Raw genomic sequence first — 19,968 nt, 5'->3', positions numbered from 1 at the left:
GTGATGGTTGACATTGGTGTAATAAGGTTTCGCCACTATCAAATATTTTGTCCCAAAATAAGGATGCAAGAACTTTATATGGAAGGGAAATCTGAAACCATGCAATCAAGCATCTGGCCTCTTTCATTTGGCCACACTGTATGCAGTATTAAGAGTGACAAGGAGCCACAAACACGACAAAAAAAGTCATAAAAAAGTCATAGGTTAGTACAGTAATTCTATGATCTTGGCTTCTATCATTATTATAGGGCACAGGATGAGCCATTTTAATTGTTTAATCTAAAAACAATCTAGGATATTGTAGTTCCTGATATCATATTAGCAACATCACGACCAGTGTAGCAGGCTTCGTTCGCCATGTTTACAATGACTTCAAACACCTAAACTCATAAATACATAAATATATCAGTTTCAACAGGTAAAGACGGAAAGAAAAGGTTTAACACAAATTCAAGTTGCTCGTGAACTACTTCTTTCAGTAGGGGCTAAAGAACTTCCGCAAAGCTCCAAAGATCCAAAACTCAACACTTCACCCTGCAATAATGAACTTGGAAATGGATATTTGTTGCAAATTCTAGATGATCATTAATTCAAGTATATATTCTCCTTGATCTTTTCTACGTAAAATTTTCTTTGGTGTCGTAGCCAAACGACCTAAAGAATTCCAAGCTACTTTTATATCCGTATTCTTTCCAGAGAAGCAACAGCTCCTTCCTCGTGTTTTAAAGCATCTAAGATATTAAGTTCGGGTTTTAGCATTTGGTTTATCAAAACGTGCCTCTTCTTCATTACCCCCTCATAAACATTACAGCGAATATAAAATTGAGTACGAGAAAGTTCTTCCCTAATCTTGATGCCTTCTGCGTCGTTGTTTTGTCATTGTTAGATTCCTGCACATCTTTTATCGTAGAAAGGATTATTTGGAAACATCAAATGAACTTCACAGTGCTTAAATGAAGCGGGTCTTCAGCAAATTGCGAAATTTAAAAGCTTGTTGTGCATTTTTCTGCTGATCTTTAAAGTTCTTGATGAAGTTTTTGCTGAAAATTTCGTAAAATTCTTCCATGACGTTGTAGATCACACTGAACTCGACAGCTTTTGAGCTGTGATTAGGGAATATATTCCAATTGAAAAGTTTCAGAAAAAAAATTTATTGATGGTACAGAGATAAAGTCGAGTTTTATCGAAAATGCATTTGAATGGTATTTTAATGAATCAAATCGAAAAGATGCTTAAATTTTCTGCGAAAGGAAAATTTGAAGTTCTTTCTAAACTTCTCGAAATGATCGAGTTGAATTTTTATTTTATCTAACAAAATATGTTTTATTACGATGCATTTTGGACACCCTTGTAAGCTCCAGATATTGATGCTGTCGTAATACTGGTAAGACAGACCTTCTGTGATTGGAATTCTAGAGTCAAATGATTCCAATATTTCTTTCGCTTGTCCTTCGCCAGTTTTATCAATCGCCTCTTTCATCTCGAGAACCTTTCTGTTGGCGTGTTTTTTTTTCGTCAATACAACTCACGGATGGTTAATATGATTTTGCTTTGCAAAATAGCCACTATTCATTGGTAAAACAAATGATTTACATTCAACTATGAATCGATATCGCATTTTCGCCAAGTTTTTGACTTCATAGGAAAGGTTTCTCTTTATGCCTCCGCTTTTCGAAAATGAGCCTTGTATATAGACATTCAAGTACTTCAGTGGCTGGATGACACAATGAATTGAAATTATTGAATAGTTACCGAACGGTTCTCACAATTTTCATTTAATTCCGGGTGTTTGATGTTGATTGATCACTTAATAATATGGACTTGCTGCAGTAGACTAGTTAGTTATAAGCATTATTCGTAGACCTGAAGGCAAAGCTAAATGGCAGACTAACTCATTCCATGGCCAGAGTAAGCACATTCGGAGCAATGTTGATGAAAAATTCGAAACATGCATGATACTGCACTATCGAAAATTCTGGAACTATAATGTCATTGACGATATGGATTTGTCAAATAAGCTCTATCAGTTGTTTTTATTGGCTTATGAGTTAGTCCTTTCTTAATTCCCACTTGATCATTATTACATTATAGAATAATCTCTGAAATAAATCTAAGCAGTTTTTCCCAACGAATGTTCCAGTTTGAGAGATTGAGGAAGTATGAGATTGACCCCTACATCCCCCCTGTAGTTACGCCCCAGACAGATAATTTCCTTAATCTTTATAATACCCAATAATAATATTTTTGGCAGGTAAAAGCATCTCAAGAACAGGTCATACACAGGATTTTGTATTATGACGCATGACTTCAGCCACATCGGAGTTTTTATAATAAAGAATACTTTATCTTTTGTACTTTAAGCGGCAAACCGATGTGAACGAGCAACATTGTTTGAGGTTGATTGCAAACTTGAAATTTATCAAACATGGCATGAAAAGACAAAAATTATGAGCATCATGAGATGTAATTTTGATAAAGATATTATAAAGCAAATGTTTCACACAACAGAATTGGAAGCGTTGTTAGTCCTTATTTTGAACTAACGTAGGCGATAAGTATTTACTAAACTTATGTGGTATATATTCACTAATGGTATTGATAATATTGCAAAAGGCAAAAGTTACATATTGACGCTACTGATGGTGAACACCGAGGACATGTGCAATATTTCTTAAAAGAGAAATGTAATTAAAAAAGTTTCAAAACGTCAAGTAAAGTTAAAGTCATGGGTGCATATAATATTTGCATTAAAGAAAGTAGGTAAGTAAATTCATCGATACTGCATGAAAGAAAGTTGGTGTGATCTTTATTAAGCCACCTAAAATTTAGGGAATAATTCTGTCGGGAAAAAGCAATCGAATGACAAAAATCATGAAGTATTTGTGACATGCTTTTAGCTTTTAACCATGTTAGAGATATTATACAAAAGATTATTTTGTCGCTATTATTGTTGACACCCGGCAACAAGGACAAGTGATATTGTTTTTAGAACGTTGGAGGTCGATTGCGATTTAAAAATAGTAATACTTGTTGATAACATTATATATGGCGGGAACTATTAGTACTTATTGATTAAGTTTTGATCATGACAGTACAGGAGTATTTTCTAGTTCAAGAATTACATTCGGTTAAATAAGAAAAGAATATATCATTTAGTTGTTTCGACATGAAAATAACAGAAGCTTGAATGACTGCTCATGGTAAACTGTGAAATATGAAACAAAATCGATTCGTATATACAACGTTTGAAATTAAATATATTTGAAGTAGCTAGATTAATTCGTCAAAAAATAGTGAAAATAGATAATGAATACATTCCTAGTAGAAATTTAACAAAAATTCCATGTTCTAAGGACAAATCAGTTTAAATTACACAAATTTGGGCAACGCTGGTGAAACAAATTCCTTCATCTAAAATGATGTGTAAATCTTGGTGCTTTCTATGTCTTTTGATGTGTCTTTAGCGTGGTTCGTTTAGTTACAGATAATATTTTTAATTATAAGATAAGGTTTCGTGGTATATATTCTTCAAAATGATGGGAGTAAATTAAGTCACACTATGTTATAACTACGTCTTTGCCGCTATCAAATATTTTGCGCCAGAAGAAAAACACCAATTTTTGATGAAAAGAAAGTCTTAAACCAAGAAGTACAACAACAAGCCCTTTTAATTCCTCGTTTTCAAATTGATTTTCCAGCATTGGCGCTACATCATATGCAGTATCAAGAGCAACAAGAAACCACATACAGACTACTTCAATGAAGTACATGTATAGATTAAGCTTGTAACAACTAAAGAGCTCATTTGAAGAATCTTCAGTACGGTTAAAGCAATACATAACAAAGACCATTGCCATTGGCCAAAGAACCAAAAGAACTGATATGGGCCAATTTTTAGGATTTTCATACATCCGATAAAAGTAGTAAAATGCTGTAAACAGAAGTAAAACTATGCGAAACATAAACTTGCCATCATCAAGCAGCTTTTTGGATCTATGCTGTCTTAGCTCTTTGTTAATGTGATAAAAGAAAACTGCAAAAACAATTGTCAACGTAAGCCAGATGAACATCCAGTACTCTGATCCAGGCACCAAACCATCTTGATTGCAATCAAGTGGAGGAGCACGTTCAAGTAGTTTACACTTGATGTCAAATGGAACATAGATGAAAAGTGCCACAATTCGGACAATAAACATAACGACAATTATTCCCTTGAACTAAAAACATCACATGAAACTGTCAGTTTAATGATACAAATGTCAAGTAAACGATTACTAAATGGTTTCCGTGTTTGGATGGCCCGATCCAAACACGCGAGAATAAAACAAGTGTTGAGAAAAAAGTTCTCGACCGAGGGAGATAAATTCGAGAATGAAAGTCATCATTAGTCAATCCACAATGTGTTAAATTCAACTACAAACACGATTTGTGTGATAGAGATTGTTTAGGATATACTAATTGGTACCTACGTACCAACGAATTGACGAAAACATGGTGATAACGAAACGTACAATTTTTTAGCCATTTTAAATTACGGTTGCAGTAAGCATATCATGTTAATAATGAACGGACAGAAAACACTTACTATCTTTAATTATTGTGCTGGAAATTATTGATTCATTGTACGAGTTTTACGTAAATAAAATTGTCAAGTAAGTCTGCCGTACAAACAGTGCATTAATTACCAATAATACAAATGAAAGAAGATAAAAATCCTAATTTATCCTAAACTTCAGTCTGTTGTGCTTCATCTGTTTGCGAAGGTGATATCTCCTTTGGAGGTCGATTTCGTTTAGAGAATCCAAGCTGAAATACATAAAATAACTTGTAATGTGAAATCTATTTTAAAAATAATTTGGCTACTAAACATTCCCCGGAGATGTTTGTGAGAACTTTCGAACAGGTGCAATTTAAAAGCCTGTGCAAACACAGTAAATATCTTTTATTCCTTAAATGCTACATGCAGTGCACGAACAGAGATAAGACCTTTCCATTAGAAAGAAAATTAAGGAGTAAAGCGCAGTCTTGTAGAGTGGTAAAGGAAATACTACTAACCATAAAACTATGTGACTGTGACAAACACGAATAACGCAACATTTACATATGAGTAAGTCGTGGTAAAATTGATAAAACATAAATGGCTATCCTGACTTTACAAAAATAATTACGACTGCCAAAGAGTATTTTGGTAAAACACGACAATAGACACTCCCCGTAAACAGTAAACATAATTTAATCCAAACGTTTCGACAAGTGCTACATGCCATTTTCAGTAGAAACTGTTTGCTTTTTGGCCTAAACTCCGCGCCACTTATCCTAAACTTCACCAACTTCCTGTTGCTATTTTAAAAAACAATTTCTACTGAAGATGACATGTAACACTTGTCGAAACGTTTAGATTAAATAATGTCTACTATTTACGGTGTGTCTATAGTCTTGTGTTTTACCATCCTGACTTTATTATAGCAAATTCAAACCTTATTAACACGAAACTTTTTTGCTTACTTTGAATAAAGCGAAAATACAAAGAGCCAGTAACAAAACACCACCAAGCACAGAGACAATAATAACCCACACTGGAGTTGATTTGGATTTTCTAGGAGCATTTTCAGGAGTTACTCGAATTGTGACCTACAATAAACGATATTGTAAAAAACACAGTTCAAACAAACTCAGAACGCCTTCCTTAAGGGTAAACCTGTATGAAAGTTATCAAACATGTATAAAAATTTGCATGTTTAAAAAAAAGTGCAATTGCTAACCTTCTGATGTCCTACCTGTTCCGTTCTAACAGAGCCTTTACTTGTATCCAAAATCGGACATAAAGTCGTATTTTCGCAGTTTGGTGGTAAAATTAGACTGTAATTTATTTTGAAACCGATGCTGTTGGCTCCAAGCCTCAATCGGTCCACAAGATTGTTTTCCTACAGTTCACAAAATTTAAGAAAGAATTTTAACGTACACAATAAAAAGAATTAGAAGCACTGCAATCGAACGTTTAGAAGCGAATACATGGGGTGGATAAAGCTGTAAGTATTTAAGCTTGAAAAAAGCTATTTTCACATTAGTTTCCCATTAAACGGTTTGTACAAAACGTAGTTTTTTCAATATTTCGATTGATGAATTAACATTACTTCATTTGAGAAAGTTTAAATGATTTTCTGTTGCAAGAACTTTGAACGAAAAGCGCGTGAAAAGCAAAGTACTTGTGATTCATGTAGTACTTTACAACGATATGTTGACATTCACATAAATTACATGGCGATAAAAAGACAAAACAAAATATAAACAAACCTAAGCGACATTGAAATACATAAAACAGATCTCTGCAGCAAAACATATATGTTAATGTTTTAGGTAGAGTTTTACGTAAATAATTTTACGACACTTATTTGGCAAAACACTACTTAAGGAATCAAAATTTGAATAATCTGAAAACAAGCTCATGGCATTTTGGTTCAAAGTATTTATTCGCTTGTAGAAACACACCAACAAAGAATCAATACGTAAGTGAAGTAACCTTAACAACCGTACAAAACCCTAATCCCCATACATTACTCCTAAAGTGACCTTAAAGTAAACACTTACTTTAAACCCCTAACTTTGACCTTAACCCTAATAATAGTAGCCCCTTCAGAATAAAGTAGCCCTTTAACCATAATAGTAGCCCTTAGCCCTCCCCTTACAAACCATCATATCACGACAGAAATATGACAATGACAATCTTAGCCAGCGTTCAGCATGCGTTTTGGTTAACAACTGTCTAGCCCAATAAGCACAACGACTAAGAAAGATATTGACTTACTCGAACATGAATCTGAGTGAATTCCACACACGACGTAACATTCTTGCCTGGAAGTCTTATTTTATCACGCTTGGAGTAAATTACATTTCCTGATTCATTAAAATACACTCTCTTATTAAAATTTTGCAATGTTTGATAATCCAAATCGAACTGGTATTGAACTTCTAGGAAGAAAACAAACAGACTCAAATAAGTATGTCTTATGAATGAAAAGATTTAGGTTTCTTTACGTAAACACAATGTACGTCAAAAAAAAACATTATTGCAATCCTCTCTTAACTTTTCAGTCTACAGCAACTTTCCACATACTCAACAGTGATTATTTATGAAAGAACAATAAACGCTTTTAAGTTTTGACACAAGCTTGTGCAAAACCTATCTGCTTTTAGCCATATCGAAATTCTCATGAATTTTTACAAATTTTGAGGTTTGCAGCATAAAGTGTGATTTTCATAATATTATAATAACACAAAACCGTGACAAAAAGACAACGAATCTTTTAAAATAGGCATGTTTCGGAGAGCTTATGCTATTTTCGGTATATAAAAAAATGAATTATTATTCAAAGCAAGCAATATTAACGTAAACATACGTTTTAAAAGTATAACTACTAAGCAACGTGTTTATTCAAAGTTTACCAATGGAGGTTCAATGTCCACCCGTTAGCTGAAAATCCAATCAAGTGAAAAAATTTGCCTTCTGTCTTCATGCACTGTTGAGCATTGGTATTTGAGGTAAACCTGCCAAAATGGCTGCTTTGACATCATATTTTTACACAGTTGTGCCGACTAAATTTACATTTGTAGATAAAATGATAAATGCAGTGCACAGCTTTTGTGTTTATGTTCAAAAAATGGAAGTTGTATATTCATATTACGTCAATAGTTGCGACTAGGTCTAAAAAGATTATTAATCTCCTTCCATCTTTAGGAATGATCACTATACACTTTCATAAGCAATGAAGATCACAAAAGCATGCCAAAATATGTATATATTTTTAAAAGAGTCGTGGTTTATTTGTATGATTTGCACAACAAACGGTTCTGTAAGAAATATTTTCGTTGATCTTATTACAATGATACAAATGCTGTAGCAAAAGGGAAATGAAATGTCAACAATACACAACAATACCTTCCATTCCGTATAACTACATATTTGATAGTTTTGAGCTTTATTCTCAATATTGTCACTGACATAAGTTGATTTCGATATTCTGTCATGCAATTCTCTTCGACCGAAAGCAATTACAATCATTTGAACAGAAACAGTTCATCATCTAAACTTCACCATGCATACGTACCATAAGGACCAGAGACACATTTGCTGATGTATTGGAAACACACTGTAACATCCAAACTAAATAAAAAAAAGCTTGTTAAAACAACATCACAAGTGAACGGACTCTTATGTTCAGATTTCTCACATAATATACCTTTCTCATTCTCCACAACCAACATTTCGTCTGGTCAAATTTTTATACTGACATACAATACCGCTCGCGTATTTGTTAACATACGGTACGCGTATGAAACGCGTATGATACGAAAAACATACGCGTATGATACGAGAACAATACGCGTATCACACGCAAATTATGTTAACAAATACGCGAGCGGTACTGTATACGTTAACATTTCCCCTTGCTGGTTTCTATCCCCGTTAAAATTTCCCATCATAAACAACTCTCAATGCATACATCTCCCTTGACCGACAACTTCCACAAGTGACATATCCCCAAGGCTCGTAACCAGAGGGATGCACTGGTTACACGAGTTGTAGTCTCATTTAAAACACATTAACCAAGTTAAGCCAGGTTTATTGTTTACACATCAAGAAAATATAGAGAATATAATTCTACCATTGTATAGAACTGTTGGGACAGAATACGGTATAATTTTCCACAAGTATCTCCTTCCTGCTTAAAGTCAATGAAACGTCCAAGTTCATTATTGGGCGAGTCCTTAGAAAGTAAATTAACAAAAAATTAGTGATTATTGGGCTACTTCAACTCGAAGTAAAATTTCGTTCTTAACCTGACGCCGACGAACACAAACAATTTAATTGGTGAAAAATAAAACTTTCAATAAAACGTCAGCAAAATTTTAAAAGTACATAACCACTCAAATTATTTCCTACATGCTCAAGCTTGTTCATTTCTGAAAGCATTAAATTCTGACATAATTAAAATTCCATGCAAAATCACTTTCTCTAAATTCACGTAAATTCAAATGCAAGCATTTATACTAATAAAACACCAAAACACCACCAAGCACAGAGACAATAATAACCCACACTGGAGTTGATTTGGATTTTCTAGGAGCATTTTCAGGAGTTACTCGAATTTTGACCTACAATAAACGATATTGTAAAAAAACACAGTTCAAACAAACTCAGAACGCCTTCCTTAAGGGTAAACCTGTATGAAAGTTATCAAACATGTATAAAAATTCGCATGTTTAAGAAAAAGTAAAATTGCTAACCTCCTGACGTCCACGATGAGGTGATTCGCTCTCATTAAGATTGTTGACATATTCAGCATTAAATTGGACAATCATGAGAAGATCTTTAGGATAATACTAAATCCGTATAAGAAAGTTGCAGATATTAATGGCAAAGTTTTGCAAATTTCAAAAATACTTATGGCAAAGTTAGGTAGGTGATAACGCAAATACCAATATACCGCCATCAGAATACCGGTAAATACAGGTATACCGACATCAGAATACTGGTATATACAGGAATACTAACATCAGAATACCGGTATATACAGGTATACCGACATCAAAATACCGGTATATCGATAGTGAATTTAAAGTTTATTCTTTGAAAAATAAAAAGCATATAGCACGTGTTTCCACGAAAAAAACAACCAAAAAATATTTGTTCTTCAAATAGAATTTTGACGCCTTTTTTTAAAATAGGTATTTATGTATTTGTCTTTGAATTGCTAAACCAAAACTGCCGAATCGTAAGATGTATTTATGAACTAGGACAGTGACTATCGCCTGGCTGCATGTTTTAACTTAAGTTTGTAAACGTGATTGTGATAAGTTCTACTGGACGACACTTTCATTTCGTTACTACGCAGTATAAAATACCGAAATAACCGTATTCATGTGTACAAAATATCACCAAAAACCGATTTCAAAATAAATTTTGATATCCGGATTTCAATAATCAACTCTCATTCAACTACTGTCTGTGTTGGGAAGTTGTTGATGCAACACACCTCGTCAAAGTATTTTTGGAAGTAAGAAATGTATTGCCACAAATGTTCATTTATTTTATGCCTTACCGCAGCAAGAGTCGCAGTCCACAGTCGCACATTTAAGTCTGCCACAAAACGACCATTTCTTTTAATTTCTTTGATTGTACAAGTCACCAGTCCTGAATCCATCGTCCGAGGTGACTAGAAAGAAGAAAGTTTGACAACAATGGAAAAAATTCAATCAAACCCATTGCACCTGACTCGCTGATGAGATGAAAAACAAATTCGAAGCAGTTTGAATGTTTTGATTAAAACAGACTAAGTATTTCATCAATATTACTTGATGAACAACGATACAGGCAAAAATAACGCGTTTTTTGTATTTGGCAAAACACATAATTTAGACTCTAGAAGACACTTTTAAAGTGAAGTATTCTTAACACTTGAGAAAAACTCGAATATCTAAAGCTTTAGGCAATAAAACAAATAATAAAAAATACTGTGGATAATTTATCTAAAAAGTTCCAGTATAAGTTGTCTGTTGTTATTTTGCCACTTCTAACCCGGCTGCAAAAACTCCAAGCAATTTCATACAAAAATGAGATTTAAATCAAAGTAATTGCACTATCGCCTCACAAACTTGGGTCAATTTTTAGATATTTTACTTTCGTAGTGGTCGATCTTATTTTATTTAAACCATTGTCTAAGATAAACTGCAATCGTGACCATACCAGGGTTTCTGTATTTCTTCTCCGTCTAGTTCTTCCTTGCGAGTCCTGATAAAAAAATATGTCGGTGACAAAGCATCTACGAATTTGAAGTGAAAGTTTCATACACTTAAACAAATAAAGTTGAGGATAATTTGACTCTGAAGATGACTACCGCTAAGGTTGTCGAAACGTCAGTCAACATCAACAAAAACAGTACTTCTCAGGATTATACTAACCTGGACGATCTACATCCACAAACATGTAACGATATTCCCGGGTTCAAAGCATTTACTTTAAGTTAAATACATCGGGCAGTCTCAAACAATTAGTTTATTCCTGGTTATCCTTACCGCAGTTAAGGACAGGTTAGCAGGATTCAAGGCTCTTCCACTGCATACTGCATTGTTGGCATTACCTCTTCCCTGAAACGACATACGTTACTTAATGTTCATTAAACAGTTGGTAAAGATGTAAATAAGATTGTTTACAGAAACGTCTTAAACCTAATGCTTTATATCAAAAATTGTATGTGTAGTTTACATCAAACAAACAAAACATAACATTTATGACATAGAAACAACAATTTCAACATAGCCTTGTAAACATTTCCACCATAGCCTAGCAAACCTTTCCACAGTGCTTTACAAAAACTAAACAAAATTAAACTGTGAACTTTCCTATTCGAATAATCCACTTCGATAAATTCACAGAAAAACATCGCCGATGTAAAACATTGTCAAAATAAAAATCATACAACTGCCAGAACTGACCTTAATACTGACAGGATACAGAAGATAATTGAATTCCTTGTCTTTTTCGGTTAGAGGGACGCTTATATGAAGTATCACATCTTCTAAATCACTTTGACCTTCATTTGCAACCTAAATGAAGTATAAACGTCGTAAGTAAACCTATAATGATATCCAATGCATTAAAACAAAAATCAACTCAAAAGTTGACGGGCATTTATGTTAGGTAATATAATGCATCAGAGAGGTACTGATTTAAGTCATACAAGCATCATCAAAAAGTCATAGAAACCAAATTTATTGAGACAAGAAATTTAGAAATATATGCAATGGCACCAAATAGCGAAGATAATTTTCTTTTTCATAGTTAGGAGGCGACCTCCAAAATGACTATATAACTAATTATTTTTTCAAAGTAAATGGTTTGAACCCGGGAGTATCGTTACATGTTTGTAAACGATGATCGTCCAGGTTAATAAAGTCCTGAGAAGGACTGTTTTTGTTGTTGTTGACTGACGTTTCGACAACCTTAGCGGTAGTCATCTTCAGAGTCAAAAAATCATTTTTGACATCTCATTGACAGAGTCATTTTTTGACTCTGAAGATGACTACTGCTAAGGTTGTCGAAACGTCAGTCAACAACAACAAAAACAGTCCTTCTCAGGACTTTATTAACCTGGACGATCATCATTTACAAACATGTAATTATTTTTTTGTTATACGAGATTATAGTTTTGAAAAGAATAGTGGTGGAAGGGAAATTCATGTTCTCCTTACCTCGATGGTAATGGTTATTGGTGGTCCTATAGAAGAAATGTTCACAGAGCTATAGTCGTTGTCTATTATATTTAAATCGGGACCTTTTTCTGGATAGTCTAGTGACTTAGGAACAGTTGTGCTAAAAACACAAAGTTCATCTTTTAAATAAAATGTCTTAAAGTTTATCAGTTGGTAATATTGATAACAGTGGCGGATCTAGGGCAAAATAAATTACTGTAGCACATTTTAGCAAGTATTAACATTTCTAAGTACATCAAAAAAAAAGGCGAATCCATTTGTAAAATTACATTCTTCGGAAATTCAAAATCAATAGCGTTTTTCTGAGAGTACTTTGACTTTAAAATTGAACAGCTATAATTCATTTTGACGAACGCTGGATCCGCTATTGATTGATATTACATTTGACCAAAGTCACTGCGCATCTGCAAAAAGGTTGTTTACGATAGATGACCGATTTACGTGTATTTAAAAGACAACGAGTGCAACGGTAGCTAAGTTACATCGATATCCAATGATTAGCTTGTAAAGAAAGTTCTTTACAAATTCACAATACTCCTTAAGTTTTCAGACACAGCAGTCTTCTTAGTGAGATGCAACTTAACCAAACTTAAAATAAAAGCAGATAGTCCCACATACCCGGTAATTTGTAGTCTGACATTGCGCTTGACAATCATAGAAATGGTGGCGTTGTTATTTTCATCATTAATCTCGCTTCCGCTTAGCCTAAAACAAAGTAAAAACATAAGAAAGAAATCAAATGACATGTAATGTTAAGAATTAACATCACAAAAGCACATAACGCATTGATTGCATGAAAGAGTTTGCTAAATTCGAGGCTAAATTACAAAGATCGATAACCATCTAAAACAATGAAAGATCTCTTTCATAGCTTATTTATATACGTTACTGTACAAACACAACACCAAGCAGGAGAAGCGAACAACACTGTTCAAAAAAACCTATGTTATCATCACGATTGAATAGATCAATCTCGTGGATCCACGATTTTGTAAAGAATTATATTTCTCAAGAATTCTAATATTCAGAAAATTATATTCCTCGAGGATCAGTTATAATGAAGTTAATGTAATTGATCATATGTAACAAAAAATATTAGTTGTACGCACGGTTCAACGTAGCGTTTATAAAGCCACAAGAAGCATGTAACTTTAACAAATATTCCGTCTTATACGGCAAATAACCAATTAAAATATAAAGAAAACAGACTTACGCGTTCACCCTAACAAAATTTCCAGATTCTTTTTACCAAGTACAGCGGTGGTCGAGTATGTAATTTCCAGTGTCACCTGTCAAAAAAATCTAAAGATTAATAACTTTACGCTCACATAGTTTATATCAGTTGTAAAACTTCTCAATTAAAAAGTAAGCAGATCTTCTCCTTATCTTCTTTCCGGAAGCGTCCCATTACGAAACCAGGGTCTGAAAATCGCTTCAAAAACAGGTACGCACTGCGTACACGTGGTTAGCCTAAACCACGTGTTCAAGTTCGTGTGTATGAGCAATATAAAATGATTTTAAATCTTGAAAAGAATGGTGGTTAAAAGTATTAATGTGATAAAGAACACTTGACATTAAAAAGTTAGAATAGCGTTTTCCAGTAGTAGGAGTATTTCCCAAGTGTTCAAAGATTCTGGTGTTCATAAAACATGTCGTTTCACCCATGCTGAATTTCTAAATGAAAGACATCACTTAACATCCAAGGCTGCTCCATTCCCCTGAACCTTTTTAGTTCAACCCCTCTTTTTTATATTTGCACTTTTTCCCATCACTCCCCAGCCCATTTTATCTTGTCAACTCCATTTTACCATTCCTTACATAACATCAGATCTTAACAGTAATCTGAAACCTTAAACTATGTAATGTATTAAATCTCATTTGTATTTTTGGTTTGTAGTTGCAGTATTTTTAAATGATATTTTAATAGGAGATTTTTGTCGACAATTCTGTCCCGATTTGAACTTAAGTTTTACCTTTGAATGCGGAGGAATTGTAAATATAAGTTTTATTGTAGTTCTAGGCTATAGCTCATACTTTGACTCTATTATATATATAATACACTGTCATTTTTATGTTTTGTCGAACCAATAAAACTTGAAAGAAAACACATTTAGCTTTGCATTTTCCTGACTAGAGCATTGCGAGATACACAAATTGTGTGCAAATATGGCGAATAAAGTCCTTTGCATAAGTCGCCGAAACGAGACATATTAGATGTTTGTGATCTTCTGCAAAGCTTATACTTGTAAAATATCTTTAGCTGCTGAGTGTTAAATTCAAACTTTAATCAGTAAAATAGAGAGCGGATTATACGCTAAAACGCAACCGTTTTGGTAATTACCGAAAATATATAGTGTATGCTACATCCTGAAGAAACATAGAGATCAATAATATGGACGTCAGTTGGCCTAAAGGTCGGATGTCTTTTTTGCGGAATAAAATAATGAACAGCGCATGTGCGTGGCAACCCACAATAATATGCCTGTTCTTAAAAAGGCTCAATGATTCACAACTACTTCATATGAAACCCAAATGGCTAACCTTTTGATTTGGATCAAGGGGTCCTTGAAGTTGAAACAAATCGTAATCAGGTCTACTTAGTGTTGCATCTGGCACAATTCTGAACGATCTCTATAAAATTGACAGAGAAAAATTCACAATGTCTACAAACAAATCGTTATCGTTCATTAATACATAGTTTATTAACAAAATACTGAAACAATAACTTACATCGGATACATCGAAATCTTCATACTGTAATGACGGGTCATGAGTTAATGCAATGGTAGGATTGTACGCAACTTCGCCAGAACTGCTGAGTTCAACAGTCACTTTTCTGGAATTGGTTTCACCAATAATTATTTCATTTTCATCAACACTAAACAAAAAAGTTACACACCAAATCAATTCAATCCAGTTAATACAAATAATATAGTTGCTGCACACTAAAGTTAAGATATGGAACAATGTTAGTGATGACAATATAACAACGATTCGCTACGAGCCTATGACAGTTGAAAATTTTGCTTAAACATATGTATTTAGTACAAATACATAAAATTAGTTAAAATACACAATAAAACTATTCAATGTTGACAAAGCTAAAAAAAGTGAACGAAAAACGTTTTCAAATGTATTTTGTTGTTGCTCTTTTGAACTTGTCTTTCAATACCTATTCAAGTATTTCAAACCAAACATGTTTCTTTCAATGAGCTCAGAATGATTGATGGTCGCTCGCGTATATCACAAAAAAAACTGGAAGCTACGAGCGACCGGCGCTTCCGAGTATTTGAGCCCTTTTCGACAATCTCCCCAGCGTAGTAGTAAGTAGTTTTAAATAATTTTGTTAAAATTTCTTTTGTTTTGAAAAACCAAAAACCAAAGAAAATCTAACATGCATAGTCGCGCAAATCTAAAAGTACAAGTAAAGAATAAACGAAAACGTTACCTTACTGTCGTTTTGAGATCATAATTGCATTCGTTGTCAGTACAATTCACAATAATGGTAGCCTACAAACAGGTTTCTCAGTACAATCAACAACACAATAATGGTAGCCTACAAACAGTTTTCAGTCTAATTAACGACAATGGTAGCCCATAAACAGGTGGTCCGAGAAACAATTCACGATAATAGCGAGTTTTAGTTTAGCGTCTGCGGCAAACGATAAACCTCAACTACCTGCTTGCCGTTGAGGTTTGCCGTTTCGAAAAAATTTGAATATAGTTTGGCGTTTTGCATTTGTCTTTTATAATTTGCATTGTCAGGAGCTAGATTTCATGTTTTGTTATACGTTTGTCGATGAAAAGGCATATTCATGATGTATACTCACATAAAATAATTACAGGGCCATAAACGTCACTTGGTGTATTAATAGTAAAAGCTTGCCGTACATCACCTACCGCAAGAAGTGCTTCATGCCGTTAAAACCTGAACCGCAACGTAAACTGCAAAGACTTGATCACGTGACATTTGCATTTTGTCGTCAACGCCAAACTAAAACTTTCTATTTGTAGCCTACAGACAGGTGTTCATAGGACAATTCGCAAAAATGATACCCGGCAAATAGTTCGGCAGTTACATTGCCTAGTGGTGACTTCACTCTTTCAATGTGCGATTCGCCAATGAAATGCTAATTGTTTTACAAGGAATTACTTTGCCATAAAGGTGGTTATTAACAGGTTACGAAAGAATTTCATAAACCTGTTAATAAATCTGTGTAAATTTGCTCTGAACTTTTCACGGACAAAGTTTTTAAATTTCCCATAAAAATCGGAATACTTAAGAAAAATTTAATCAGAAAATTATAATAACCTTGTACCACTAACAAAACTACTTTACAAACAGAAACTCTTCCTTACAAAAGTAGTAAGTCATATTCCAAATTATTCCTACCTGTTCCGTTCTAACAGAGCCTTTACTTGTATCCAAAATCGGACATAAAGTCGTATTTTCGCAGTTTGGTGGTAAAATTAGACTGTAATTTATTTTGAAACCGATGCTGTTGGCTCCAAGCCTCAATCGGTCCACAAGATTGTTTTCCTACAGTTCACAAAATTTAAGAAAGAATTTTAACGTACACAATAAAAGAATTAGAAGTACTGCAATCGAACGTTTAGAAGCGAATACATGGGGTGGATAAAGCTGTAAGTATTTAAGCTTGAAAAGCCATTTTCACATTAGTTTCCCATTAAACGGTTTGTACAAAACGTAGTTTTTTCAATATTTCGATTGATGAATTAACATTACTTCATTTGAGAAAGTTTAAATGATTTTCTGTTGCAAGAACTTTGAAATACACGAAAAGCGCGTGAAAAGCAAAGTACTTGTGATTCATGTAGTACTTTACAACGATATGTTGACATTCACATAAATTACATGATGTTAAAAAGACAAAACAAAAATATAAACAAACCTACGGCGACATTGAAATACATAAAACAGATCTCTGCAGCAAAACATATATGTTAATAGTTTTAGGTAGAGTTTTACGTAAATAATTTTACACTTATTTGGCAAAACACTACTTAAGGAATCAAAAATTTGAATAATCTGAAAACAAGCTCATGGCATTTTGGGTTCAAAGTATTTATTCGCTTGTAGAAACACACCAACAAAGAATCAATACGTAAGTGAATAACGTTAACAACCGTACAAAACCCTAATCCCCATACATGAAGTGACCTTAAAGTAACACTTACTTTAAACCCCTAACTTTGACCTTAACCCTAATAATAGTAGCCCCTTCAGAATAAAGTAGCCCCTTTAACCATAATAGTAGCCCTTAGCCCCTCCCCTTATCCTTACAAACCATCATATCACGACAGAAATATGACAATGACAATCTTAGCCAGGGTTCAGCATGAAAGCGACATTAGTGTTAGGTTAACAACTGTCTAGCCCAATAAGCACAACGACTAAGAAAGATATTGACTTACTTCAACATGAATCTGAGTGAATTCCACACACGACGTAACATTCTTGCCTGGAAGTCTTATTTTATCACGCTTGGAGTAAATTACATTTCTGATTCATTAAAATACACTCTCTTATTAAAATTTTGCAATGTTTGATAATCCAAATCGAACTGGTATTGAATTTCTAGGAAGAAAACAAACAGACTCAAATAAGTATGTCTTATGAATGAAAAGATTTAGGTTTCTTTACGTAAACACAATGTACGTCAAAAAATTATTGCAATCCTCTCTTAACTTTTCAGTCTACAGCAACTTTCCACATACTCAACAGTGATTATTTATGAAAGAACAATAAACGCTTTTAAGTTTTGACACAAGCTTGTGCAAAACCTATCTGCTTTTAGCCATATCGAAATTCTCATGAATTTTTACAAATTTTGAGGTTTGCAGCATAAAGTGTGATTTTCATAATATTATAATAACACAAAACCGTGACAAAAAGACAACGAATCTTTTAAAATAGGCATGTTTCGGAGAGCTTATGCTATTTTCGGTATATAAAAAATGAATTATTATTCAAAGCAAGCAATATTAACGTAAACATACGTTTTAAAAGTATAACTACTAAGCAACATGTTTATTCAAAGTTTACCAATGGAGGTTCAATGTCCACCCGTTAGCTGAAAATCCAATCAAGTGAAAAATTTGCCTTCTGTCTTCATGCACTGTTGAGCATTGGTATTTGAGGTAAACCTGCCAAAATGGCTGCTTTGACATCATATTTTTACACAGTTGTGCCGACTAAATTTACATTTGTAGATAAAATGATAAATGCAGTGTACAGCTTTTGTGTTTATGTTCAAAAATGGAAGTTGTATATTCATATTATGTCAATAGTTGCGACTAGGTCTAAAAGATTATTAATCTCCTTCCATCTTTAGGAATGATCACTATACACTTTCATAAACAATGAAGATCACAAAAGCATGCCAAAACATGTATATATTTTAAAAAGTCGTGGTTTATTTGTATGATTTGCACAACAAACGGTTCTGTAAAAATATTTTCGTTGATCTTATTACAATGATACAAATGCTGTAGCAAAAGGGAAATGAAATGTCAACAATACACAACAATACCTTCCATTCCGTATAACTACATATTTGATAGTTTTGAGCTTTATTCTTACTATTGTCACTGACATAAGTTGATTTCGATATTCTGTCATGCAATTCTCTTCGACCAAAGCAATTACAATCATTTGAACAGAAACAGTTAATCATCTAAACTTCACCATGCATACGTACCATAAGGACCAGAGACACTTTGCCGATGTATTGGAAACACACTGTAACATCCAAACTAAATAAAAAGCTTGTTACAACAACATCACAAGTGAACGGACTCTTATGTTCAGATTTCTCACATAATATACCTTTCATTCTCCACAACCAACATTTCGTCTGGTCAAATTTTATACTGACATACAATACCGCTCGCGTATTTGTTAACATACGGTACGCGTATGATGAAAACATACGCGTATGATACGAGAACAATACGCGTATCACACGCAAATTATGTTAACAAATACGCGAGCGGTACTGTATACGTTAACATTTCCCTTGTTGGTTTCTATCCCCGTTAAAATTTCCCATCATAAACAACTCTCAATGCATACATCTCCTTGACCGACAACTTCCACAAGTGACATCTCCCCAGGGCTCGTAACCAGAGGGATGCACTGGTTACACGAGTTGTAGTCTCATTTAAAACACATTAACCAAGTTAAGCCAGGTTTATTGTTTACACATCAAGAAAATATAGAGAATATAATTCCTACCATTGTATAGAACTGTTGGGACAGAATACGGTATAATTTTCCACAAGTATCTCCTTCCTGCTTAAAGTCAATGAAACGTCCAAGTTCATTATTGGGCGAGTCCTTAGAAAGTAAATTAACAAAAAATTAGTGATTATTGGGCTACTTCAACTCGAAGTAAAATTTCGTTCTTAACCTGACGCCGACGAACACAAACAATTTAATTGGTGAAAATAAAACTTTCAATAAAACGTCAGCAAAATTTTAAAAGTACATAACCACTCAAATTATTTCCTACATGCTCAAGCTTGTTCATTTCTGAAAGCATTAAATTCTGACATAATTTAAATTCCATGCAAAATCACTTTCTCTAAATTCACGTAAATTCAAATGCAAGCATTTATACTAATAATTAACTAACTTATACCATACATTTATTCAAATTGTTTACGTAAACAGTA

The 19,968-nt window shown here is 33.6% G+C and overlaps 2 protein-coding genes across 3 annotated transcripts in view; both read right to left on the bottom strand.

Annotated features, from left to right (window-relative positions):
• Positions 1-4,594: 4,594 nt before the first annotated feature.
• Positions 4,595-13,501, bottom strand: LOC124440247. Its single transcript, XM_046990559.1, has 15 exons — positions 13,484-13,501; positions 12,889-12,975; positions 12,250-12,370; positions 11,494-11,604; positions 11,074-11,145; positions 10,745-10,789; positions 10,101-10,214; positions 9,286-9,381; positions 9,098-9,153; positions 8,664-8,765; positions 8,106-8,161; positions 6,806-6,969; positions 5,778-5,924; positions 5,506-5,631; positions 4,595-4,806 (listed from the first exon to the last, which is right to left on the bottom strand). Exons 2-15 carry the CDS (start codon positions 12,924-12,926, stop codon positions 4,726-4,728), a joined length of 1,329 nt encoding a protein of 442 aa, XP_046846515.1. The 5' UTR covers positions 12,927-12,975; positions 13,484-13,501; the 3' UTR covers positions 4,595-4,725.
• Positions 13,502-13,512: 11 nt separating this feature from the next.
• LOC124440230 overlaps positions 13,513-19,968 on the bottom strand; it is a 44,355-nt gene continuing 37,899 nt past the window's right edge. The window contains exons 1-8 of one of the 2 annotated variants that reach the window (XR_006946616.1): positions 19,529-19,631; positions 18,993-19,047; positions 17,707-17,869; positions 16,664-16,810; positions 15,719-15,780; positions 15,001-15,148; positions 14,812-14,901; positions 13,513-13,559 (exon numbers count right to left, since the gene is read on the bottom strand). The gene's annotated coding sequence lies outside the window, so the exon portion shown is untranslated. Of the gene's footprint in view, positions 13,560-14,811; positions 14,902-15,000; positions 15,149-15,718; positions 15,781-16,663; positions 16,811-17,706; positions 17,870-18,992; positions 19,048-19,528; positions 19,632-19,968 lie in introns of those variants that run through there. The other variant, XR_006946615.1, reaches the window with a different exon arrangement.

This window comes from Xenia sp. Carnegie-2017, unplaced genomic scaffold, assembly GCF_021976095.1.
Source record: "Xenia sp. Carnegie-2017 unplaced genomic scaffold, XeniaSp_v1 HiC_scaffold_2, whole genome shotgun sequence".
In the NCBI taxonomy this organism is placed as follows: domain Eukaryota; kingdom Metazoa; phylum Cnidaria; class Anthozoa; order Malacalcyonacea; family Xeniidae; genus Xenia; species Xenia sp. Carnegie-2017.
This window is presented reverse-complemented; position numbering and strand designations above follow the sequence as displayed.

What these genes read in the sequence shown, in the direction of transcription:
- LOC124440247 (XM_046990559.1), bottom strand. Translation starts at nt 12,926, where the DNA reads ATGATTGTCAAGCGCAATGTCAGACTACAAATTACCGG. An exon ending in GTCAGACTACAAATTACCGG is followed by an intron (nt 12,371 to 12,888) that starts GTATGTGGGACT and finishes TTGTGTTTTTAG; the next exon opens with CACAACTGTTCCTAAGTCAC. An exon ending in ATGTGTCTCTGGTCCTTATG is followed by an intron (nt 6,970 to 8,105) that starts GTACGTATGCAT and finishes TTTTCTTCCTAG; the next exon opens with AAGTTCAATACCAGTTCGAT.